Genomic DNA, 25,803 nt, shown 5'->3' on the forward strand with positions numbered 1-25,803 from the left:
CTTTGGGTGGAAGGTCTAAAGCTGTCAACTGTCACAGCTCAATCTCCATGCAAGAAGGCAGAGAGTGGATAGTTTTGGGTGCAGAACCCTCCCCTGCTGCTGTGTCAGAAGATCCTTCCAAAGGGGCAGCCTGATTGGAGGATCAATGGACATGCTCAACAACTTAGGATACCACACTCTCCATGCCCAGTCCGGAGCTACAAGGATTACTTGGGCCAAGACATTCTTGATCTTCTCTAGGCAGAAGCAGTATGGTTGGAAAGGTGAACAGGAGACCTGAGTTCCACTTGAGATGAAAAGCTTCTTCGAGCGATTGGCGCCTTGAAAACTTCAATTTGCAATACTACTGACATTGCGTGTCCTCTCCGGAGACTAACAGATATAACGAAGGCTCTCCCCACTGCTGAAAGAGAGCTTGTGTCACCTCTGGATGGAGACACCATTCGTGATCCAGCAGGCATTTTTGGCTGAGTTTGTCTACTCTGGCATTCAGAGAACCTGCCAGATGTTGAACCACCAGGGATATGCCCTGCTGTTCCAGCAACATCCAGCGGTGTAGAGCCTCTTAACAAAGGATCCATGACCCCAATCCATCCTGCTTGTTTCAGTACCACATGGGGGTGATATTGTTGGTAAACACCTGAACTGTCTTTCCCTTGACAAAGAGAAGAACTGTTTTCAATGCCAGCTGGATTTCATGGAGCTCCAAAAGGTTGATGTGGAATCCAGATTTCGCCGAAGACTAGATGCCTCTGATCTCCACCACTTCCAGATGGCTGCCACATCCCAGGAGCGAAACATTTGTCACTACTGTCAGATCTGGTTGAGGAAGGGAGAGGTATCTGCCTCTGACTCAATCGCGGTTCCTGGACCACCACTGCAGATCTTGGGCAGTTCCCTCAGAGATCTGGACCTTGTCGGAGAGATTCCCCTGATGCTGTGCCCACTGGAACTTCAGGTCCCCCTGCAGAGCCTGCATGTGCCATCTGGCATGTGTTACCAGCAGGATGCAGGAGGCCATGAGGCACAGCAGCCTCATAGTCATTCTCACTGAAATCCACAACAGAGGCTGAAACATCGGTTTCATATCCTAAGTATCATAGACTCACCGTTCGGGAGAAAAAGCCTGAAACTGCACTGCGCCCAGAACAGCTCTCATGTAAGGGAGCATTTGAGAGGGAGTCAGGTGTGACTTTGGCATGTTTATAGTGCACCCCAGCAAATGGAGGAGGTCTACCATAGTCTGGGGGTGGGAGACGACAGCCCGGGGTTAGTCTGCCTTTAACAGCCAGTTGTCAAAAAAGGGGAAGACTGAAACCCTGATCTGTGCAGATAAGCTGCGACCACCATTCTCACCTTAGTGAATACCCAAGGGGCGCTGGTAAGGCCAAAGCGGAGCACAGTGAACTGAAAGTGCTCGTGGTCTACCCAGTGCTTAATTTCTAAATAAAGAGGTGCCAGTGCTCAAAGCCCTTCTCTTAAACACGAGACTGCTGTAATTAAATCTGCCAGCACTGAATACTGAGTCAGCGTAATCCTGAAGCCATCTTGGGCCTCTTCAATCCATTTAAGGCCACCCCTGCCCCTTCTGCTCATCCTGCAACTTTCTACTTTCTCCCTTTATGAGGCTTCTTTGTTTTTCCTTCTTCCGTCTTTCCCATATGTGTCTTTTGCTCGCAGCAAATGCTTGAGGCATAAGAATAAGCCCCGGCCCGCACAAATAAGTGCCGGTGCTCAGCACGGGAAAAAAGAAGCACAAATTAAGCACTGGGTCTACCGTGAACTGCAAATAACATCTTGGGGCAGGCAGGATGGAGATATGGAAATTAGCATTTTTAACTTATTGTTCTTGAGGAAGAGTTTCCGGGTCTAAAGGCCTAGGATAGGACAGAGGGCCTTGTCCTTTTTGAGTACCAGAAAGTAGCGGGAACAGCAACCATGACCTACTTCTGGCACAGGAACCCTCTTTCTGGCTCCCTTGGCCAATGGAGTCATAACTTCCTCGGAAGGAAGTGCCAAATGATCCTCCTTCATCCTGTTGTAGGATGCCGGCCTGGATGGAGGGGTAGTCTTGCAGGGGAGGGAGTAGCCCTTTCAGACTATCTGCAAAACTGACCTGTCTGATGTGATGGATTACCAGCGGAGCTGGTGTTGGCGAATCCTGCCTCCAAATGGGCCCTGGTGGGGGAAGTGTCAGACAAGGAAGTTTTGGAGGCAGCTGCAAATGAGGGGGCAGTGGACTGGCTAGACTCTTGGCCCCCTGATCCATGGGGCAGAATATCCCACATCCCAGGCCACACAGAAGCAGCGCAGCATGGTGGCTGGATGGGAACTTATGTGGACGGCCCCCCTTCAGGAGCCCCGAAAGGGGATGGGAATGAGGGCCGCCACAAAGCTGTAGGACCTGGCAATATCACAAGAATTCTTGAAGCGCTTGAGCACAGAGTCTGCTTTCTCCCCAAAGAGACAGTTTCCATCAAAGGACATGTCCATAAGATTAGCTTGGACATCCCCAGAAAAGTCAGACATCCTAAACCAGGCGTGATGCCTTAAGGCCACTGCTGATGAAACCGCTCTGTCCAGTGGGTCGGTTGTGTCTACTCCAAATCGGATTGTGAACTTTGCTGTATATCTCTCATCAGCAACTGCTTGGGAAGGTACAGCCCGGGCCTCCTCCGGGACCTGTAGCAGTACTTGCCCAAACGTATCCCACAGTGTGTGGAAGTAACGCCAAAACGCATGTGGTGATCATGGACCGCAATGCCTGGCTGGCGGAATAAAACATCTTCTTCCCAAGTGTGTCCAGCCTTTTGGATTCCCCATCCAGGGGTGCGGAAGGGAATGCACCATGGGTGGTAGAGGCTTGGATAACCAAGCTCTCACAGGTGGGATGTTGTGTTAGATAGCTTGGTTCGCCCGGAGGAGGGCGATGTCAGCGGGCAATAGTCCTGCTCACAGGAGCCCCTGTGCTGGGTTTGGACTAATTACCCAGTAGGACATCTGTAACAACTTAATTGAATGGGAGCAGGGGTTCGGAAGGTGAAGCTCCAGATTGAAGCACCTCTGTTAGGAGTTTAGTCCTGATGGCCACTGAAAACAACTGCAATTCAGGGACCTCAGCTGCTCTTCTCACCACTATTGGATATGAACCTCCATCCTCCATAGCCACAGTAGGGGTAGAAAGTAAGACAATATCTGGTGGTTTCTAGCCCACTGGCTTCACCCAAGTCTGAACGCCAGTCCATATATTCCTCAGAGTGCTGGTATTGTAAAGTGTCCAGCGACCCCTCCCTTTCATCCTCGAAGCCTAGGACAAAACCAAAAGGCCCAGGATCGGACCTGGGAGGCACAGCTCCCATCGGCATTGGCCTTGTGCTGTCGGAATCGGGAATTACATGGGGTCGACAAAGCCCAGAGGTACAGGTGGCACTGGGAGCATCTGCATCGAAACCAGGTCAGGTTGATGTGTCTAAACTGGTGTCAGTCTGGATTTGAAAGCAAATCCTTGGTTGCCCCTCGGCATAGGGCCGAAGCCGCCAGCACAGAAGCCAAAGGAGCCCCTTCTGATCCTGCGGTGCCCAAAGGCTCTCCAGAGGTGCCAGGCTGCCCAAAAATGAGGCACAGGGCCTCTTAAGATTCTCAAATTTGGGCAGGGGTCACTACGGCTCCCAGAAACTCGGAGAGGCATGGAGTCAGCCCAGGCACAGGTTCCTTGGAACGAGGCCTAGAACGCTTATTCTCCCTCGTTTCGTCAGCTGACGGACGAGAAGGCGAAGTACGCTGCACCTTGTTCTTTTTCTTGTGCTTACCAGAACGTACCTAGGATTTAGAATGGGACGATGATGACTTTGAGGTCCGCAAACGATCTCAGGACCTTCCACGTGACCGAGATCTCGACCTGCGCAATAGCTTTAGGGACTGCTCCCTCAAAGCCTTAGGATTTATGGACCGCCACTCGGAGCACGACTTTGGGTCGTGGTCGTGCTCCAAACACCAAAGGCACACGAGGTATAGATCCGCTCCTGGCATCATCCAGTGACAGGAACCACAGGGCTTGAATCTGATCTTCCTAGATGACATCCTTGACGCACCAGGATTACAGGAACTCAAAAAAGTCTTGACAAAAAGTAAAAAAAAAGGGCAGTAAAAAATTTACCAAAGGGTAGCTCTCTTTGGATCAGCACTTGCTGGTGTGGAAAAAAAGAACTGACATCAGTGTGCTGAGGTGGTGCCTATATAAGACCCACAACGCCACGTCCAGCATAGATGCTGCAAACAACAGACGTGGAGCTGATTGACGCCACCTAACGGTGCGGAGGGGTACTGCTCATGAAAATCTTCTGGATCCAGCCTATCGCCTGGAGAGAAATCAAAGCTAAGGAATCTGCAACTAAAATTCTCTATCAGACCTCATTCTACAGTAATTGTTCCCCCCAGGTTACATTCTGTAGTACACTTTGTATAGGTAAGCACAATACTTTAGTTACATTAACAAGTTGCCCCTCCTTATGTCCATTAAAGTTAGGTAGGTTGCAAAAGTTTGTCTTTTTAAAAAGTGGGTTGTGGTTTTAAAACATTTGAGACTATGGGTCCTGCAAAGAAAAACCATATCTACCTGCAATTAAACACGCTCCCTGAGGCTCCAACCCTGATTCAAAGGTTTTTTCCTTACACCTTACCCCTCTTGTCCATTAGAGACACCTTACCTGATACGTCAATCCGGGCGGGACACTCCACCACAACCCAAACACCAACAGGAGGAAGCTCTCTCTGTTCAACAGTGACAAACTGGCACGCGGACATGACAGCCTGGCGGATCAAGATCTGCTCTGCCCCCTCGTAGTGCCGCGCAGCTCTCACCAGCAGGTCCGGCCTGGAGGAACAAGCAGCGTGTTACTCTGAGGAACAGATTGATATTGTCAGCTTGGCTTGGCTCATCCATTAATAAACAGAACCCACCTCACTGTTGCCATTTATGTGAATCATAAACAATAATGGAGTAAGCCCAGAGCCACAAGTTAGACACAGTGGCACATTTTGAGGTTCATTAACCGATAGTCTCCGTTTCTGCTCATCTTTCTCATACAACACTGGCTCTGTTACAGTCCTGAGACTCTACTCACTTCCTTTCTATGTGTCTCTTCCCAAGCTCCCCAGTGGTGCCGCATGTGGTGTGCTAGGCTGGTACAGCGTCGGCTTAGAGGCCCTGCTGAGACTTTCTCGCTTGGTCTCGAAGTCTCTGTGCTGAATATGCTGCTCTCCAGCCGGTTCTCCGACAGTGCTCTGGCTCTCCTGCTCTTATCTGGGGTCACTCTCAATTTCTGGTTTGATGGGCTGGCTGCTGTGGCCTTCTCCCTTTGTGTAAGTCTCACCTGGAAACTGAGAGGAGGCTACCAGGGCTGGGTACAGGCAGATGTTCCCTGATCCCCTCTGTAAAGGTGTACCACTACAGGGGACTCGGCCATGTTAAACTCACAGGACACTTTTCAACAGGAACATCAATTGCTCTGGACTAAGCATTGTTGTCCTGAGGTGGAGCAGTGCTGCCCACAACACAGACTGTCCTTAAACACCACCCATTCCCCATGCATCACCTGCTCAGCCACTTGTTCCTCACTCTTGCCAGCTCCTCCACACCACGAGCAATATCTCTCTGCTCGAGATACTGGAAGGCCTTTGTCCACTCCTGGTTGGCCGCTGGTCCACTCCGTAAGCCACCTTTTCCCTCAGCCATGTAGCCCAGGATGTCTGCAATACAAGCAAGTGCACGGGCTGACACCCCTGGGTCCGTGACGACAGATGCCACTGTGGAACAAGAAGAACCTTTAGCGTCTGACTGGGGCAAAGATGCAATTTGCCTGAAGAAGGCCTAACCCTCTGGTAATACCTACTGACTCTATATCTTTTGACAGAATGCCATCGCTGCACCTTTAAAAAGAGAGGGACACAGTGGACTAAAGGTATGCTCAGAATTGGTTAAGAGACTATGGGGGTCATTCCGACCCCGGCGGCCGGGGTCGGCGGGAGCACCGCCAACAGGCTGGCGGTGCTCCGCAGGGCATTCTGACCGCGGCGGTTTGGCCGCGGTCAGAACAGGAAAACCGGCGGTCTCCCGCCGGTTTTCTGCTGCCCTCTGGAATCCTCCATGGCGGCGCAGCTTGCTGCGCCGCCATGGGGATTCCGACACCCCATACCGCCATCCTGTTCCTGGCGGTTCGCCCGCCAGGAACAGGATGGCGGTATGGGGTGTCGTGGGGCCCCTGGGGGCCCCTGCAGTGCCCATGCCAATGGCATGGGCACTGCAGGGGCCCCCGTAAGAGGGCCCCACAAAGAATTTCAGTGTCTGCTGAGCAGACACTGAAATTCGCGACGGGTGCAACTGCACCCGTCGCACCTTCCCACTCCGCCGGCTCCATTCGGAGCCGGCTTCCTCGTGGGAAGGGGTTTCCTGCTGGGCTGGCGGGCGGCCTTCTGGCGGTCGCCCGCCAGCCCAGCGGGAAACACAGAATCACTGCGGCGGTCTTCAGACCGCGGAGCGGTGTTCTGTCGGGGGAACTCTGGCGGGCGGCGGAGGCCGCCCGCCAGAGTTAGAATGACCCCCTGTATATGGATGCCCTTTCATATATGTGAACCACTACAGTGAATCCACATCCCTAACACTCGAGAAGTGCATACATTCACCTAGGTCAGAGGCATAAATGCTTTTCTGGTGCTTACCCTCCCTTTCGAGTTTGTCTAATCTGTTCATTCCAGTTCTAGGAAACAAACATAGCTATATCCCATACTTCGACCCCAAATTGCAGATCCCAGGTAATGCTCCATCAGCACCGAAACGTTCTCATTACAAATGTATCATTCACCTTAGTCCTCATCTCCTGCGGTTCAATTAGGTGCTCCCTACTCAGCTCTGCTGGTGCAACTCAACTGTAGTGATTTACGCTTCCTGCTTACCTTTACTATGCCCACAATCCTTGTCATGCAGTTCAGTTCTGGCTTTCTGCTCCCTTATTGTCCCAGTGCTGGGAGACCTCTACAGCTCTGCCAATGAACGTCAATCCCACCCTGCTGCAAGCACCTCCTGTGCCAAACAAACCTACTCTGTGCCCCGCTGCAGTCCCAGCTTTTGACGCTCATCTGAAACACCTTTTCCCATACACAGTCCATATCACCTACTACACTGCCGTGCCCTCCTGAACTTGCTCTTGACTCTCACCTTGGTCCAGTGTGTCCAACATCAGCTGATGGGTGCTCTCATACACAGCGGTTCTGATTAGTGGCAGGAGGCTGCAGTCTCGTCTCGCCAGGAGTGACTGCCGCACCTTCTCCTGTGCCTGGCGAAAGAACATGTTACGTCGCAACCTCAGCTCTGCCTCCTGGTCCCGGTATTGCAACAGCTCTACCCAGGACATGCGCCATGATGCTCGCCAACGCAACAGCTCTCGCTTGTCTGGCGATGGGTCCAAGAACCACAGCACGTCCCGCAGGCCCAGTGACTCCGTGGCGTGGAAGACCAGGAAGAGACGGGCGTTCATCAGACAACGACCACTCTCTGAAGACTCCAGACCCCAGACATCACTCTCCCTGGGAGCGGGTAGATACACATGTCAGGCTTTGTTGTTATTTTCAATATAGTACTGGCCATGTACTTCTAATGACTATGGCATAGCCTGTTCTCAAGAAGCTTGACTCTTAGGGACTTTCCCTGTACCACCCCTCACTAAAGGGACATCAGGAACAAAGGGACTTCACAAGAAACAACCTCAAGCGCAAATATCCCCACACCGGGGGAACTGATGGAAGATGCACAAAAAACGTTCAGGAAAAATAGTTCCTGCTTTGTCCTGAGGGGCATGCAGCCTTTAGTGAGTGCCAGAAATCATCTGAAGACTTTTGAGCCAGACAGGGCAACTGTTTTCACATTTAACAGTATGACTCTCATTCGGCCTTTATTTTTAAGAATATTACATTATACAACATGTAGTCTGTGCATCAACACTGATCAGAAAAGTTGCACCACAATGCAGTCATTGTCCAGACTACAGCACGAAATTACAAAAGTCACAATAAATAAAACAGTGTGGTGTGTCACTACTCTCAACTGCAATCACATCACACACACACAATTATTTCTAGTTTTACCTTTCACTTCATGGTTAACTCGATGCCTTGGGAATGCTCTCATTAACAGCAGGACGGGCATTGCTTCAGCAAGGTTTCTTACACCCTACTTAAGCACCATTTGTTTTATCCAGAATTTCTGGTATGTTCATATCAGAAGCAGAATAACAAAATGAACATAGTCACCCTTACGTTTTTTAATAGGATTGACTTTTATTGTTTTCATACAAATGAAAACAAAAATATAATAACACAACAATCAATGAGGCACAGTTTATCACATCAGTACCAACAAATTATTTAGACATATAGGGCATGATTTAGAGTTTGGCGGCAGGGTACTCCATCACAAGTGTGACGTATTCCCATCCACCTTACTGGAAGTGTATTAGATCCTATGGCACTCGTAATAAGGCAGACAGGATACTGATTGAGTTTGTGACAGAGTACTCATCCACCATACTTTTTCCAATTCTCCACCGTTATGCAGGAATAGGCCTCGACTATGGACGTGCATGGAGTATATGTACAGGATAGTCAGGGGAGAGGGAAACAGGGGGAAAACTGGGCAAGAGGAAGAAGGAAGAGACAGAGTGGCAAGTAGGGAGAAGGTACAGAGAAGAGGTTCTAGAAAAGAAGACGGGCAGGAGAAAGAAGAAACTCGAGTGGGTGGCAGAGTTGGGAAATAGAATGCAAAAGAAAATATATATGAGGGGCTACAGAGACTACAGAGTGTGAAAAACAAAAAACGACAGAGGAAGAAAGAAAACGGTGAATGGAACAGGCACGAGAGATAAGAGTAGGAGAGACAGGTGTAGATGGGAACAAAGTAGCAGTGAGGTAAAGGCTAAGGGATGAAGAGCGGGCAGAGACGGAGCGGATGTGAGAGAGTGTGAAGGAGCAAAGTGAGAGCTAGAGACACGTGGAGACAAAGTGATGGGGAGATTTTAAGAGGGATTTAAAGTTTACACGATGTTGTCAATGCTCATGGCCAGTATACTTGCAATGCACAATATTGTGCTAATTATCTAATAATGCCCCTAGTCTAGTATGCAACCCCAATTGCTGAGTGTGTGTCATTAGTTGTACTGCGCCTTTCCACTACTCCGTTCGGAATCCACCACGGATTCACAACATTACATTGGCGACGAGGGTCGGCGATTTCACACTGTGCTCTCCGCCCCACAGCGGCCGCAAGTCCCGCGGTGCTCGTGCTGCGGGTGCCGCCCCGCAGTGGCCACAAGTCCTGCGGTGCTTGTGCTGCAGGTGCGCAACCTCGGCTGCCCACGCTCTGCATAAAGCGGCAGCCGCTAATCACGCGGTGCTCGTGCCGCGCGAGCGTGCGTCAAGCAACAACGCTGTTGAGCCCCGCCACTGGCGTCCTACAGCCTTGGAGCGCCGTCACACACCAGCATCACAGGTCCTGGGTACAGGCGACCGCAGGATCCCTACAGCACAGCTGGCTCTCATGAAGCCGACGCCCAATGAGCTCAAAGCCCCCGGCAGCACGCCTGCATTTCTCAGACTGGAGCCCTTTCAGACACTGGTTCCACAGTGAGTACCAGACACCCCTTTTGACTCTGTCTCCCACAGTGACCACGCGCCCCTCGCATTCCCCTTCTCAATCTCGACATGCCTAGCCATACCACCCCACGGCACTTCTGGTATCTTCAGGGAGTGCACTATTCTGACACCTCTGTCTCGCCTCCAGCCTAACTGGCCACGATGTCTGCCATACCTCCGGTGGAGCCGTTCATCGTCTTAGGAGCCCCTTCCGCGCAGGCCCCAAAATGGAAGGAATGGGTGGAGAGAGTCCTTCTTTTCTTTGCGGCCACTAAGGTTGAGAACGCCCAGAAGCACGCCATGCTCCTCCATTTAGGGGGGAAAGACATATATAAAATATCCAAAAACCTTGTTGAAGACGCTCCTAAAACACACACAACAGTCATAGCTGTGTTGAACAGGCACTTCGAACCAATGGCCAACACCGATTACGAGAGCTTCATATTCAGGCAAGCCAGACAACAAGCAGAGGAGTCGCTGGACGCCTTCCACATGAGGCTGAGAGATCTAGCCAGTACCTGCCGGTTCAATGACGAAACAGAGAAAATAAGAGGACAAATCATCCAGAGATGTGACTCCCTGAAGCTCAGAGAGCGCATCTTAGAAGAATCCGGGAGGTCTCTACCGGACATCCTCCAAATGGGTTGCACGAAAGAACTGTCAAGGGCCCGCGCATCCCACATGGAGGCAGCCCTGCAGCGGCCCATTAAGAAAGAAGTGGCCAATGCGGTCACGGTACCCGCGAACAAACCCAAACAACGGCCAAACAAATTTCAAACAAGGCAATGTGGATACTGTGGGGGGATCCCACACATGTCAACCGAGTGCCCAGCGAGAGGCAAAACATGCTCCAGCTGCGGGAAGATAAACCATTTCGCAAAGGTCTGCAGATCGAAAAGAACAGAACAGGAAATGCATTGGTTAATACTGCATCAAACAAGTCAGAGCATGGGAGTGACATGGACGATGACGAAGCCATGGTGCATGTGGTTCACTCCCTATTCACTGTCAGACACACTAACCCTCGACAAGCGAAGCTGGCAAATTGCCAGATCCACATAGGCACACACGAGACAGTCGCAGTAGTAGACACAGGAGCGTCAATCAACCTCCTAGCAGCGGAAGAACACAGTCGAAGGGTGCCAGTCTCAACACTAACAAAGGCAAACGTGAAGGTCTATGCATATGGGCAGAGCACGCCGCTGGCCCTGAAAGGTGTGTTTCGGACTGATCTCACCCATGGATCACAATCCATCCCAGCGAAGGTCTACGTGACCGAGGAAGGACAAGGAATGCTTCTTGGCTGTAAAGCTGCAGAAGAACTAGGAATAGTTACATTCGCATTCAGCATTCACCAAGAATCCATAGCAGACCTGCTAGCCAGGTATGAGAGGGTGTTTGAAGGGATCGGGTGCCTCCTAGACCGTGAGATCAAACTCCACATTGATGAAACGGTACAGCCGGTAGCCCTCCACCACCGGCGAGTCGCATTCCACCTCCGGCCACAAGTGGAAAGAGAACTAGATCATCTCGAGAAAGCAGGCATCATCAAGAAGGTCGAGAAAGCAGGCATCATCAAGAAGGTATCCGGACCCACACCATGGGTTTCACCCATCGTGGTAGTGCACAAACCCAAACAACCGAGGAAGTCCACATATGCGTGGACATGCGCCTCCCCAATGCCGCCATCAAGCAGGAGAAGCACCTGACCCCCACAATTGATGACATCCTGGGTGAACTCAGTGAATTCCGCTGGTTTTCCAAACTAGACCTCTGGTCCGGATATCACCAGTTGGTGCTGGCAAAAGACTCATGCTACATCACAACGTTTTCCACACATGTCGGGCTAAGGAGGTACAAGCGATTACATTTCGGAATCTCCAGTGCCGCAGAAGTATTCCAAAATGTCATACAGGGACTACTGGCTGACTCACCCGGGACAATCAATGTCAGTGATGACATCCTCGTCCACGCGCCCACCATCGCAGAGCATCACTCTCACCTTCAGAATGTCATACAACAAATTCAGGATTCCGGACTCACCTTACACCGCAGAAAATGCGAATTCCTGAAGGACAGGATGCAGTTCTTTGGCTACACTTTCTCAGCAAGCGGTGTCGCCCCAGATCCGGCTAAAGTAAGTGGCATCGAGAGTGCACCTCCTCCCACAAGCGCCACGGAAGTCCGGAGCTTCTTAGGCATGGTCAATTACTGCGGCCACTTTATCAAGGACCTATCCAACCTCACCCAGCCCCTTCGGAAGTTGACCAAAGCTTCTGAGCCATGGACTTGGGGATCAGCGGAACAAACTGCCTTTGAAGCCATCAAAGAGGCGCTGTCCAGCGAAACCACACTAAGATACTCTGACCCCAAAAAAAACACGAAGATCACCGTCGACCCCTGTCCCTCCACGCGTTTATGTGACCATTTATGTGATGCATGACGTGTCATTGTTTTGTTAATCTTATTTGTTTGTTATAAATTTTTGGAGGAATGTGGTGTCGAAGGTCGGTGACGCAACCGGCCACCCGACACCATCAATCAGAGAGGGGTGAGTCCAAGCGTGTTCATCTTGGACAGACCCGGATGTAAAAGGTAGAGTTTCCCTCTGCCTGCATGTGCAGTGGTCTGCCCCGAGGTCAGGGGCTATAATATATAAATAAAGAAGGCGTGGTCAGGGCCGGCAGATGGAGCGGTACGAATAGTGGAGTGAGGACGGGAGGAGCTGCGTCCGGAACTGCCTAGGCCACACCTGACCACGCAACAGTTGAAACCCCAATTGCCGAGTGCGTGTCATTATTTGTACTGCGCCGTTCCACTACTCTGTTCGGAATCCACCACGGATTCACAACATTACAGAATACACGCAGTACAACACGCTCATGTCCACCTTCACACGTGTAACTCAGCTGTGGGGGCGGTGGCAGGATGCATACACACTGAATCAGTGCTTAATTTGTAAATAAAAAGTTGCCGGTGCTCAGAGCTCTCCTCTGAAACACGCAGCTGCTGCAGTTAAATGTGGGTACACGGAATACTGAGGCAGCGTAATCCTGAGCCATCTTGGGCATCTTTAATCCATATAAAGCCACTCCCTGCCCTTCAGCTCAGTCCTGCAGCTTTCTGCTTTCTCCCTTTGTGACGCTTTTTCGTTTTTCTATTCCTCCGTCTCTCCCATATGTGTCTTTTGCTCGCAGCAGAAGACAAAGCTCCAGCCCTCAAAAATAAGTGCCGGTGCTCAGCACCGGAAACAACAAGCACAAATTAAGCACTGCACTGAATGCTCTCAGCGTTGCGGCTTGTAAATGATCCTGCTGCCCCCCCCGCAGAGAGCACAGCTTGCGTGCGGGTATCTGCGGATGGGGGAGGGGTGTCCCCGGCATCAGGATCTCACCGACCGGACCCCACGGACTTCATTACGAGTTACCCAGGGCGCTACCCATGGACGTCCATGTAATCTGCATTTGGCCTATAGCGTACACTACGTGTACATGGCTGCAGCAGCGTTACTTTACTTATTCTGGGGTCAACAGCTACATGATTTAGGTTCGAGGGTATTTAGCCATCAGAAAAGTCGGTCAATGCAAAGAGGTATTTTCTAATGTCCTTTTTAACAGAGACACTGTGAGGGGGCTGAGGCTGGAGAAAGGAGTGGCTGGAGTCACAGGGGAGGAAGAGGCGGTTCTTAACATGTAAGTATTTGTACTAACCTGTAAGACAAGAGATCACTCCCACCTGTGGTGGTATGGTTGGTGTAATCTGCGTAGAAGTAGGAAGGTTCCTACTGAATATGGCCCGCATGTATTTTCACTAACCACCTTCTATGCAACAAGTGCCTCACACTGCATATTTGGCAAAGGAACACTCAAGGAAACCTCACACATTATTTTAGTCAAAAATAATATATTACCCACCAGTCATACGTAGTTGCCAAAATTAACATTTTGTTTGTAAAATAAGTACACACAGCACCACAAAGAAGTCGTTTCCTAAAAGTGCTAAATGGGCACGTTCTACAGACATATAAAACACATCACAAAATACCTAATAGAGATCTCCTCAGGGCACACGAAATGTCCTGTCCTCCATGAAGTATGGATTCAGGTCCGGAAGTGCATCCTTTTATGACAAAGTAAAATCTCAACTCAGTGAACTGAGGTTATCCTGATCTCCTCTTTGCTAAACCTTTCCACACTAGAGCTTGTCCAATTACCTCAAGTATAAGTATTATAACAATCCCCTTCCCAGTGCCTTATGAAGAAATCCCTTCCACTCTCCACATATACCCCTAGGTGGGAAAGACACTGTCCCACACAGGGACAATGCTACTTAGAAGGTAGCTAGCAACGTCCTGTGAATAGGATTACTTCTTGACCACTTCAGTGATTAGCGTAAACAGATTACCCCTTTCACTTTCCAATCTGGAATAGAGTATTTAACAGAACCTTCTCTCTCAAGACTGGAGATTTAAGATGTGGTTGGCACAGCCATATCTAAATAAGATCTACCTAAAAATGTCTGGTTGAAAAATGCTCCCTCTCCTCTCAAACCACTAATCAATTTGAAACTGCAGTATTCAGGCAATGATTTGTGTCCTTGAAAGGCACTATTCTGCTTATCCTGTGAATGTTTCCCTTCTCTGTGGGGACTGGTGACTGAGGCAACAGTGGAGGAGAAGGCAAATTGGGTCCATCATTTTTTGTTCAAGCTTATCACCGTTTAGAAGAACAAACTTAGTTTTGGTTTAGTTCAACTTTAGGTAGAGTACTGTCATCTAGGATTGGAACATGACCAGACAATGCCTTAAATCATGGTGGTGGTTGCTGGTGAACTATCAAGGCACAATTGTGTGTCGTCTGTGTACTGATAAAGTGAAATTTCCAATTCCGGCAGTAGCATCACAAGAGGATCGTGGCATAAGGTGAATAGTATTGTCACAAGGAAGGAAACATGGGTGAGCCTGTTCTTCGGGGAGAAGAAGGGATTTGGGAAAGTCCTTTGGAACATGCTGTTATCTATTTGTAAGGAAAGAAAGAAGGGAGCCATTTAAGGGCAGCACTGGGGAAGCCGACCCAATTGACAAGGGGACTGGAGATAACTTGATGGTTGATCGTTTAGAAGGCCACTGAAAGATGAGGATGACTAGAAGGCAGGGACAGGTTTGTTTGAGATTTCTAATGAATCATCAATACTCTGGAATATCATTGTCTCTGTGCTGTAACAGTTGTGAATGTCCGACTGGTAGGTCTAAAAAAAGCCAGGATGCTCATGTGACTCTGCAGTGGGACACAGATCTTTGAGGATCTTGCTAAGGAAGAGAAGAAGATAGATGTGGTTGATGTTGATAAGGACTATTCAGTCAAGGTTCTGTTTTCTTTAGGAACTATTAGGTGAGCTTTTAGAAAGTCATTAAAAGTGTTGGTAAATGATGTTTACATGGGGACTGAGAGCTATTGGGGCAAGAACCTGATGAATGAGGATGGAAGGATATAACCATTGGGAGATATGGGATTGAGACATTAGAAAATGCTGGCCCCACTGTGTCCATATAACAGAAACGCAATTCAGAACCATTTCGTTCCCTTTCAAACGACAACCAGAATATTGGCCCATTGTGTACCCAGATGCGTGGCCTTGTGGTACATTTATACAGTGCACACAAATGGCCCTTGTGCACAGGTACAGAGCACCCATACCCGCAACCTTGAGGTGCAAGTGGACAGTGCACCTTGACTTGTGAGTCTGTGGTGCACCAGTACAGAGCACTGGGAATTGTGGCCTTGTGGAGCACATGTACAGTGCTCACAGGCAAGTAGTGCATCAGTACAGTGCACCAGGAATCGTGGTCTTGTGGTGAATTTGTGAAGTGTACCAGACTTCTGACTTTGTGGTTCATTGGGAAAATGCACTGAGACTCGTGACATTGTTGTGCACGTTTACAGAGCAGTTAGGCGTGTGGCCTTGTGGTGTGCTGATACAGTTCACTCTGACTCGTATCCATGTGGTGTACTTGTACAGTGCATCCTGACTCCTAAACTCGTGGAGCAATGCACGTAGTGAAACCAATCAATCAATCAGTGAATTTATAAAGCGCGCTATGTACCCAACAGGGTTTCGAGGCGGTGGGGGGGGGGGGTGCTGCTAGCGTTCGAAGAGCCATGTCTTGAGGAGTCTCCTGAAGGTGAGGAGGTCCTGGGTCTGGTGTAGTGAGGTGGGGAGAGAGTTCCAGGTCTTGGCGGCGAGGAAGGAGAAGGATCTGCCGCCAGAGGTCTTGCGTTGGATTCGGGGGACGATGGCGAGGGCGAGGTTGGCAGAGCGGAGTTGACGTGTGGGGATGTAGAAGTTGAGTCTGGTGTTCAGGTAGGTGGGTCCGGTGTTGTGTAGTGCCTTGTATGCGTGGGTGAGGACAAAACCAGACTCGTGGCCTTGTCCAGCACTTATTACATTTCTGGGTTTGTGGTAGGGTGACCAGAATTTTAAAGCCAAAAACTGGAACATTCCACAAAAATAGAAGAAGGACTACAATTTTACTTCAACAGCGCACAAAGAATGACAGCTCTCATCAAAATAGAATTACAGAAAAGGCACTAAGAACATGAACAAAATGCGATTTTTAAAGCCAGTATAATGCCTACTAATTAAATTGCTTTCTGTTAACACCTTCTAACGATTTCTACCTTGGAAACAACAAAAAATCACCCCTACCGTTTTCAGGCGGCCGTCTCTGAAACCTGGGACATGAGCTAAATCTGGTAAAAAATCGGGACTGTCCCGACAACACGAGGACGCCTGGTCAACCTACTTTGTGGTACACGGCTATAAATGAACGGGTTCTAAGGAAAGGATTGTAGTCCGGCCACAACTCTTCCTGATCTGGCTTTACGCCTCAATCCTTTAGAAACCACAGGCAGTGTGAGAGACAAATCATTTATTTTGTTGATGACATTTTACAACATTTGTCAGAAGTCATTACTCACCATATTCCAGTTCTTTGGAAAAAGTCAGCCCAGGGCCTATTCAGGTAGGTTCCAGTTCCTTTCTCTGCAGCAGGAACCTTTAGTAGAAAACACAAAAAACAGCAGAAATGAATGTCAATCACAGTACAATAGAAGCACTACGACTCCTTCAGCAAACGTTTGAACAATACATGGGAATTGATAGACCCAATATACAATTTAAAGAAGAACCAGAAATGCTAGCATCAAACAAGAACCTTGTGCACCAGCTTCCATCACAGACCAATGCTTCAGAAAACAAGGAGGCCGGCCAGGAGAAAACCTTGACTCTCAGAAAAGGCAGCAGAACTGAGGAAGACACTGCCAGATAGGCTAGGACAAGAAATGATTAGCTGAAATTTAGGAAGCTTCAATGATAACTCTTTTGATTTGGTCTTCAGGCTTAGTGTAGCGCATGCATTAACCCTTACAGTAACTCAACATAAAATAACAATAGTACAGTAATGCACTTACATGAATAACCAGATTCTAAATCCAGTTATTCACTGCTATGAGTTTGCAACAGTGGAAAGAGGTGGTGTTTGTGAGATCAGGTGGTGTATCGCTCCCCTATAAACCCTCTTGCTCTGCATCGCTATTGAAAGCAGGGGCAGATGATTTTGGGGGTGAAGGAGCATACATAAAATAACATTGTAGATAGATAACATTGACTAATGGTGATGTTTCTACCACAGAGTCCAATGTTGTTGTCTATTTTATGTTACTCCGAACCTCTTGGTGAAAAATGTCTGACTCACTCACTGTTACACATCTATAACTCTATACATTTCCAATTGTATTATCAATAGTGGTACACCAGATTATCACAAGAACATTGTGCAACCGTGAAAGACTTGTGAACAAATAATTATATTCTTCTTCTCACGTGTTATATTCGTACATATTTGTGTCATAGCAAAAATGCAGCAATGTGTTAATTTTCTTGGAAAGGCAAAAATATTTTGTGTGAACTGGAATAGTCCTCTGACTCTGCCAACATGCTCACACATTTGAAGAGCGAGTTGACCGCAACAAGCCCCATGCCATCTAAAGCACTTCACCGTGTGCTACTCTTTCATTCAACAGCACTCTGGAGTCTCTGTTTTGCTCTTCCCGTTATAAGTCCAGACAGATATATTCCTTTGTGTAAAAAAGAAGACATCATATTGACAGAGTGAATAAAACAGGACACCAACTTCTCCAAGAACAGGCATTTGGGACACACAATCACATCTATTTCGAGATCATACTTTTGGAAAGTAAGGGAATATATGTCAAGTTAGGATCCAGTGTGTTGTGCTCATTTGTAGGATACTGGCCCATATATTGGCTACTAAGAAAGAAGTATCTCCTGTAACACTCTTTAAGCCACATAAGAACAATGGTTGAAACCCCTTATATGTCAGCCTTGGCATAGCCAGAGTTCTGCCCTTGGTGGACATCGAAAATCTGGAACTATAAAGCAGCTGCACAAGGCCATCAAATGTCTTTTGACTGCCTCATTGGCTGTGAAGACACAACCCCAGGCCTCTTCCAGCAGGCTCCAATGGCAATCTCGACCAAGTGAGGTGAAAAAGACACCATAAACTCAGTCGCCGCTCGCTCCTATTTAAATGGGCTGGGCGGGTGCGGCGCGCGGGGGTTAGTGGGCATTTAATAAAAAAGAAAAACAACGCTCCTCTGCCCTAATGGAGGAGCCGCTCCTGCATAAATTCCGCATGTGAGCGAGTTGATGCTTTTCACAAGTGCCCCAGCAGCAACAGCTCAGCCATTTGGTCTGGTGCTGAGTCTTGGTGGAGGCCCCCCTACCAGCTGCTCCAAGTTCTCGAGAGGTGCAAGGTTATCTCCGTAGTGACAATGCACTCACTCGGAGCAATAGCGAGGCTCACTTGCATTGGATGGTAATTAATCCAAACACTTTTTACTAAACCGTTTCCTAAGTGCCATCACCCTCGACCAGGTCCTGGTGCACTTAAGTTAATTTCTTCCCATCCCTACAAGCACTAATCTTTGATCTCACAGCAGCCTGATCCTCAAACTGTTTAACCTTATCACCGGCATGTCCTTCTCTTACTCACAACAGTCACTGCCGGAGCATAGGATAGCCATGGTAAAGTCAAGAGGCCTGGCAATTAATCGGTTTCTTACTCCTTTCTTCAAACCTTCAGTTCACAAACAGGATGCACAGGTCCCAATAATTGACAATAAACAGGTTACACAGTGAGAAACTACTCCATTAGTAAAATCATGTCCTTGAAAGTAGCTTAGCCTCTATGAGATCAGTCAGCCCTAGTGCCATGGTTAAGCATCAAAGGGACATTCCATTCGTAAAACCTCAGCATGACTGTAGGGAGGCGGGAATGAAGAGCTCCAGCTGTCTGCCATTTTGTGACAGTAGCCATTTTACCTTGTTTCCACAATTGCCTGATTAAGTTTCAGACTGCTGAAAGGATGATGAAGGAGAAGCTCAAAATGAAACCTTTCAGTCAAGCATCTTTGCCTTGAAGATTTAAACTGAGGTTTGCATTTGTAGTTGGCCTGAAGGCCAGGTGGACAAAGACACTGACTGGCGGTGCTCCCACATGACCAGGTGTTTGTCTCTTCATCCAATAAGCATCAATACACAAAACCACATGTCCCAATGAAGGAGAATTCTCGATAAGAAAATGCTAATTTACTACTCGTGTCTAAAAGTTGCGTAAGTTTGGATTTGGACAGAACACAAAGAAAACACAGATGACATAATCCATACTGAGTAGCTATAAGAAGTTTAGACATGATCAATAAGTAGCTATTGGCTTCCAGGGGAATAGTGCTAACCTGCAAAGGCATTTCTGAAAAGGATAACACATAGGTTCAGTTGCACAAAGTTGCGAGGAACTTTAGGACAGCAGGAAGGGCGCATTTTTAATACTTATTACTATTTGGGTCTGTCCAAGCAAACAGCAGTCAGAATAAGCAAACACAAACAAACAACCGGCAAAAACTAAGAATGAAATAGATGAGTGTGCAAAATATGTCTTAACAGAGAAGAGCCACTGAGTGGGCTTAGAGCTTCACACATGCATCATTTCAGACAACAGAAACAACTCAGATTCCAGACATTTGAAATATTCATGCCTTAGACTCTTGTTTGAAAATGTTGTTTGTTTCTCATCTTCAACATTGTGCATAGTAAACAATGGGAGAAAGGCCTGCCTTGCAGTGCCAGGTGGAAAGGGGGACTATAAACAGTGACAGTCTGGCCCGATGGCCATCCTAACCCTCTCGGTCACCCGGAATTTTAACTGGCCCTTTGCCTCCATAGTACGGGGGTAGGAAGTCAGTTATGCTCCAGGGTACCCGTGGCCTGTGATTTCCTCTGCAGGACGCGAGCACAGTGCAGTTTACAAGACGTGCTGCAGGACAGCCTGGTTTAGCATCCTGCAGGGAGCACCGGCTCGGCCCTCCGGTGATGCCGGACATGCTGCCTGTGTGATGTACTGCATAGTGATGAATGACATAATACACTCTGAGTAAAACCTGCACACCAATGCGGGAGGAGGCGCCCCTCTGGCTCAGGGCACTGAACAACCCAGTGTTCCCAAACCCCACTGAACAACCCAGTGTTCCCAAACCCCACTGAACAACCCAGTGTTCCCAAACCCCACTGAACAACCCAGTGTTCCCAAACCCGTTTTGCATAATTTATGTGCAGCTAAAAACTTGCAAACATGGTTTTTACTTGCGCTGGATGCCCCATTGGTTCGGACAAAGCTATGCTTCTCTGCTGTGAGCACAACATGTGTAAGAACTGTTTTTACTATTCTAGGTTGTTTTATTGGTTCTAAATAAAGCCATAGCTATGATGCTGTGCCTGGAAAGTCAAAAATGATTGAGCCAGCCCTATGTTCAAAGACTTTGCTGGAAGATGATAAAACGTGTAGTCCCTGTTATAGCTCAGCACTTATGGCAACTGAGTTCATGCTACTCTTAAAGGTGTTGCTAGAGAAACGCGCATTTGTTTAAGGAGAAGAGATTAAGGGGGTCATTCTGACCTTGGCGGTCCATGACCGCCATGGCGGAGGCTGGCGGTGCTTCCTTGGCGATTCTGACCGCGGCGGTAAAGCCGCGGTCAGAAAAGGGGAGCCGGCGGTTTCCCGCCGGTTTCCCGCTGGCCCAGGGAATCCACCATGGGGATTCCGACCGCCTTCCCGCCAGCCTGTTTCTGGCGGTGTCCACCGCCAGAACCAGGATGGCGGGAACGGGTGCTGTGGGGCCCCTGGGGGCCCCTGCACTGCCCATGCCACTGGCATGGGCAGTGCAGGGGCCCCCTAACAGGGCCCCACAAAGATTTTCACTGTCTGCTTAGCAGACAGTGAAAATCGCGACGGGTGCCACTGCACCCGTCGCACCCCTTCAACTCCGCCGGCTCCATTCCGAGCCGGCTTCATTGTTGAAGGGGCTGTCCCGCTGGGCCGGCCGGCGGTCTTCTGGCAGTCGCCCGCCAGCCCAGCGGGAAAGCCGGAATGGCCGCCGCAGTCTTTTGACCGCAGAGCGGTCTTTCGGCGGGAACCGCTTGGCGGGCGGCGACCGCCGACCGCCGCGGTCAGAATGACCGCCTAAGAGTTTTGTTGGTGTTCTAGAACCGCTCCATGAGAAGGAGCAGTTCTGTGCTTAAAGACTGAGACCCATCAATGCAGACATCAAAAACCTATTTTTTTCATCATACGTTACAGGTTGATCTGTCATGGACTAGTTCGTCTTGTCCTTACCGGCCTGACAGTCCTGCTCATACTAGTAATGCGCTCTGTGTGTGCCAACACAGACAATAACTATCACCTGTAAGTAATCCTGGCTTCCGAGGATGGTGAAGACAGTGACTGACTCATCTCTTAGTCTGATGATGTGTCCTTGAATGATGACATCACTGAGCGGGCAGACTTGGAGCGCGAGTGAAGATGTCACATCGAGGCCTGTGAGAAGGCAGCCAGAGCCCACCTGCAAGGGACCCTGCAAAAGAAGAAATTAAAGAATCAAAGAAAAAACAGTCAATTTGGCTGATGGCTTCCTGTGGTTCTACCAGCACTGCAAATCTACCAGCCTACTCCAGCAAATCTGCAAGTTAGTGTAACAAACCTCCTCTACTATAGAGCGGAAGCTTTGCCTGAACATACTAGCGATTCTGCCAAGACAGACCCACAATTCTGTGAGCACCCCACATAGGGTTAATACACTCAATATAAATGTTGCAATACAATACACAGACCAACAACCCTGCAGTTGCAGACCCACAACTCTGTGATCACCCCACAAAAAGGTGGTAAGCGCTATTTAAATGTTGCAATACAATACACAGACCCACAACTCTGCCAGCACAGACCAGCACTGTCTGACAATTCTACAAGAACAGCCTGGTCAGCTCCTACCAACTGCCACAGTAAATCATGAGAGTCAGAGCTGGTCCATGAAAAAATGCTTCTCTTTGCAGCCCGATTTATGCAGCGGGTTGGACAGAAAATATCTCAGACTTAAAAAAAATACATAAGGTACTCTCTTAGAAGCCAATAGGATTTTTTGTTTATATGTTAACTTATTTTGTTTTTCTCTGCTATTATCAACAGTAGTGTCACTACCCTCTAGAGGACGAAGGGATATAGTCATAAGAAAAATCAACTTTTAAACTATGAAATCCTTCATGGATGGTCACCAAATTTCACATATGTAACAACATATGCATCGCAGGAGGCCATTTGAAATTTGGTAAACTTTAGTCAAAAATGCCAATAGTTTAGCCAAACACTGGCCTGATTTAGATATTGGTGGATGAGTTACTCCGTAACAATGGAATAGGAATGTACAAAGTTTCAAAGTCGAGAATTAAAAGCTTCCCAGCTTCCTGAAGTGCTGAGCTGGCATTTTAAAACAAATAAAAAACAACAAAAAAGGGAATCTCTGCAGAAGCAAGTTCATTTCCACTACCACCCAGGTCCGGGGGCACGCTGCATCTATCGTTTTCAAGGAGCCCACCCACCATGCCTGATGCACAAGTCCCAGTGCAGGATTTCCAGAAGCAGGGAAGGGTGGGGTATGTGGCTTGCTATTAGGTGGTTAATATGTTTCTGCTTTCATTCTGGGACGGGAGCCCTAAGTGAGAGCACAGAAAATAACTTCTTTCAACCAGATGTCTGACTGGACTTTCCACTGCAGGGAACAGGATGATGATAATGCAAACCTATGGGGGTGAGGTTTGTATTCTCAAGCCCCTGGGTCAGTGGTTCCGAAAAGTTTTAGAACCACGACCTACTTTTTAAAACAACAAACGTTTGCGCGCAACCCAGCTTTAATGGACATGAGGCAGGTCATTTTTTAATGTAATTAAAGCATTGTGTCGTACCGCACCATCATTAACAGACAGCATATTTTCCATTGAAATGGCCACTAAATTTGCACAGACGTACAGTTTTACTGATAAAATTATACAGCACATGCGAGGATTTGGATGTTCTATATGGTATGGCTGGGAAGCCCTACTGTGCAGTACACTCACAAATACCATCTTGGGTCCAGTCAGGTACGTTTACCCTGAGTAGCTGTGACTGCAAGCAGTAAGACTTAGCAAAGTACAATGTGTAAAGCATTAAACTGTACCACACAACAGAATTTGAAAGTCATACAACACAAAAAAACAAGACAACAATTTATAAAAAAGACTACGGGTTTATGAATTTTTAGGCACCTTAAGCATAAAAATTCAACACAGGGTTCCAGAGATACAGATTTAAAAGCAAAAAATAACTTTTATATCAATAGCAAACAAGCATTGGCCAACAAAAAGTTTGGAAACTTTTGAAAAGTTTGAAAAAGTTAGTTTGCCAAATCCGGCTGAAGTTGGGTGACCAAGTTCAGAAGGAGAGATGTCTAAGGGGCTAGGGAGGATACTTCAGACAGCTACCTGGCCACCAGAGCATTTTTAGAACAAGATCCAACTTGACAGGATGATCGTCATAGGCGACAATGGAGTGGTCCTGATGCTAAGGGATGCAGACTAAAGATGCTCAAGGAAGCTCCTAATGCTGTGCGGTAGATGGGGTGAAGTCCAAATGCTTCAATTTTGACCCCTTCAAGATGGCACAACCCTTTCTCTGTAGTCAGGAGCAAGATAGCCCATCCTAGAGGTGTGGCTACCAGGGGGAAACACACCCATCGTAAAATTAGTTTGGGGGAGGGATTCCTCTCTCTGGCCCTGTCTCCATGCTATCTACAGAAACAAAATGCATCCCGGTCAGGGGAGTTGGGCTGGGCGGCTTCCCCTTTGAAGCACACCTCTGGACTAAACCCGTGAGTGGCCATCCTGGCAGAGGAGGTAACAACTCTCTTCTGCGTTACTGCCTTTGTTCCTGAGCCTGGGACTCATTCACACATATTCCAAGGTGGTCCGAAAGCTGTCTATGTGTGTATGTCTTTCTGAGGCTGCTGGATGAGTAGAGCACAGAGTGGCAACATTCTTAAGGTCGCCCACCATTAATAGTGACATTAATTCGACCTGGGGATCAGGTCGCATTTAACGCCACAATTAATTTGATACCTTACATGACCCAGTTTAATAATCCCAGTTAAAAGTTAGCAGATTTGGGATGCCACCTGGTAAGTCTGTGTTAGCCAATGGGTCTACCAACTTTACCCACAGTAAACTGACAATTTGGAAGCATTGCTGTTTAGACATTAACCCCTTCCCCGCCACGGACGTAATGGTTACGTCCATGGCAGCGCCCGTGTGGCGCCATGGACGTAACCATTACGTCCAGGGACTGGCAGTCGGGGGAAGCGCTAGCGCTTCCCCCGAGGGCCGCCCCCCAACACCCCCAGGCCAGGGCTGAAAGGGGAATCCCTTCCCCTTTCACGCCCCCCCCCCCACCCCCCCCCATGACGTCAGCGCGCGATCGCGCGCTGATTTCATGGAAACGGGGAATGACGCGCTGGAAGCCATTTGCTTCCAGCGCGTCAAGGGAGAAGGTGAGTATTTCACCTTTGTGCGGGGTGGGGGTGCTCTCAGAGAGGCATCGAGGGAAAGGAAAGGGTTTTCCTTTCCCTCGATGTCTCTTTGAGCATTCCTGCTGCCCGATCGCGATGCGATCGGGCAGCAGGAATGCCCACTAGACACCAGGGATTTCTGTATGTGTGTGTGTGTGAGTGAATATTAGTGTAGGGGAGCGACCCCTTGGGCAAGGGTCGCTCCCCTTTGGGGGCACATGCTTTTTACGTCATTTCTGCCCCCCCTGGGGGCAGATTGGCCCTATTTTTAGGCCGATCTGCCCCCAAGGGGGGCAGAAAGCCACTAGACACCAGGGATTTTATTGTTGCTGTGTATTTTTTGTGTTGGGGGGCGGCCCCTTGGGCAAGGGTCGCTCCCCTTTGGGGGCACATGTATTTTACGTCGTTTCTGCCCCCCCTAGGGGCAGATTGGCCCTATTTTTAGGCCGATCTGCCCCCAAGGGGGGCAGAAAGCCACTAGACACCAGGGATTTTATTGTTGATTTGTATTTTTTGTGTTGGGGGGCGGCCCCTTGGGCAAGGGTCGCTCCCCTTTGGGGGCAAATGTATTTTACGTCGTTTCTGCCCCCCCTGGGGGCAGATTGGCCCTATTTTTAGGCCGATCTGCCCCCAAGGGGGGCAGAAAGCCACTAGACACCAGGGATTTTATTGTTGATGTGTATTTTTTGTGTTGGGGGGCGGCCCCTTGGGCAAGGGTCGCCCCCAGGGGCCCTCATGTATTTTTGGGCAGTTCTGCCCCCCTTGGGGGCAGAGAGGCCTATTTTTTTTAGGCCTTTCTGCCCCCAAGGGGGGCAGAATCCCAATAGCGCCAGAAATAGTATGTATGTATGTGTGCTTTGTGTTGGGGGGTGGCCCCTTGGGCAAGGGTCGCTCCCCCCAGGGGCGCAATGTATTTATTGTCGTTTCTGCCCCCCTTGGGGGCAGATTGGCCCTATTTTTAGTCCGATCTGCCCCCAAGGGGGGCAGAAAGCCACTAGACACCAGGGATTTTATTGTTGATGTGTATTTTTTGTGTTGGGGGGCGGCCCCTTGGGCAAGGGTCGCCCCCAGGGGCCCTCATGTATTTTTGGGCAGTTCTGCCCCCCTTGGGGGC

General features: G+C 48.8%; 1 protein-coding gene across 4 annotated transcripts in view; it reads right to left on the reverse strand.

The window, feature by feature from the left end:
* The window catches only part of FCSK (fucose kinase), a 579,999-nt gene that overhangs the window by 80,002 nt on the left and 474,194 nt on the right, over positions 1 to 25,803 (reverse strand). For all 4 annotated transcript variants that reach the window (XM_069217519.1, XM_069217520.1, XM_069217522.1 and 1 more), the window contains 5 exons: positions 21,498 to 21,668; positions 16,659 to 16,735; positions 7,214 to 7,581; positions 5,595 to 5,805; positions 4,707 to 4,873 (listed from right to left, as the gene is read on the reverse strand). In XM_069217519.1, coding sequence (XP_069073620.1) covers positions 4,707 to 4,873; positions 5,595 to 5,805; positions 7,214 to 7,581; positions 16,659 to 16,735; positions 21,498 to 21,668 — 994 coding nt within the window. The remainder of the gene's footprint in view (positions 1 to 4,706; positions 4,874 to 5,594; positions 5,806 to 7,213; positions 7,582 to 16,658; positions 16,736 to 21,497; positions 21,669 to 25,803) is intronic.

Source organism: Pleurodeles waltl, chromosome 12, assembly GCF_031143425.1.
Source record: "Pleurodeles waltl isolate 20211129_DDA chromosome 12, aPleWal1.hap1.20221129, whole genome shotgun sequence".
Taxonomy (NCBI): domain Eukaryota; kingdom Metazoa; phylum Chordata; class Amphibia; order Caudata; family Salamandridae; genus Pleurodeles; species Pleurodeles waltl.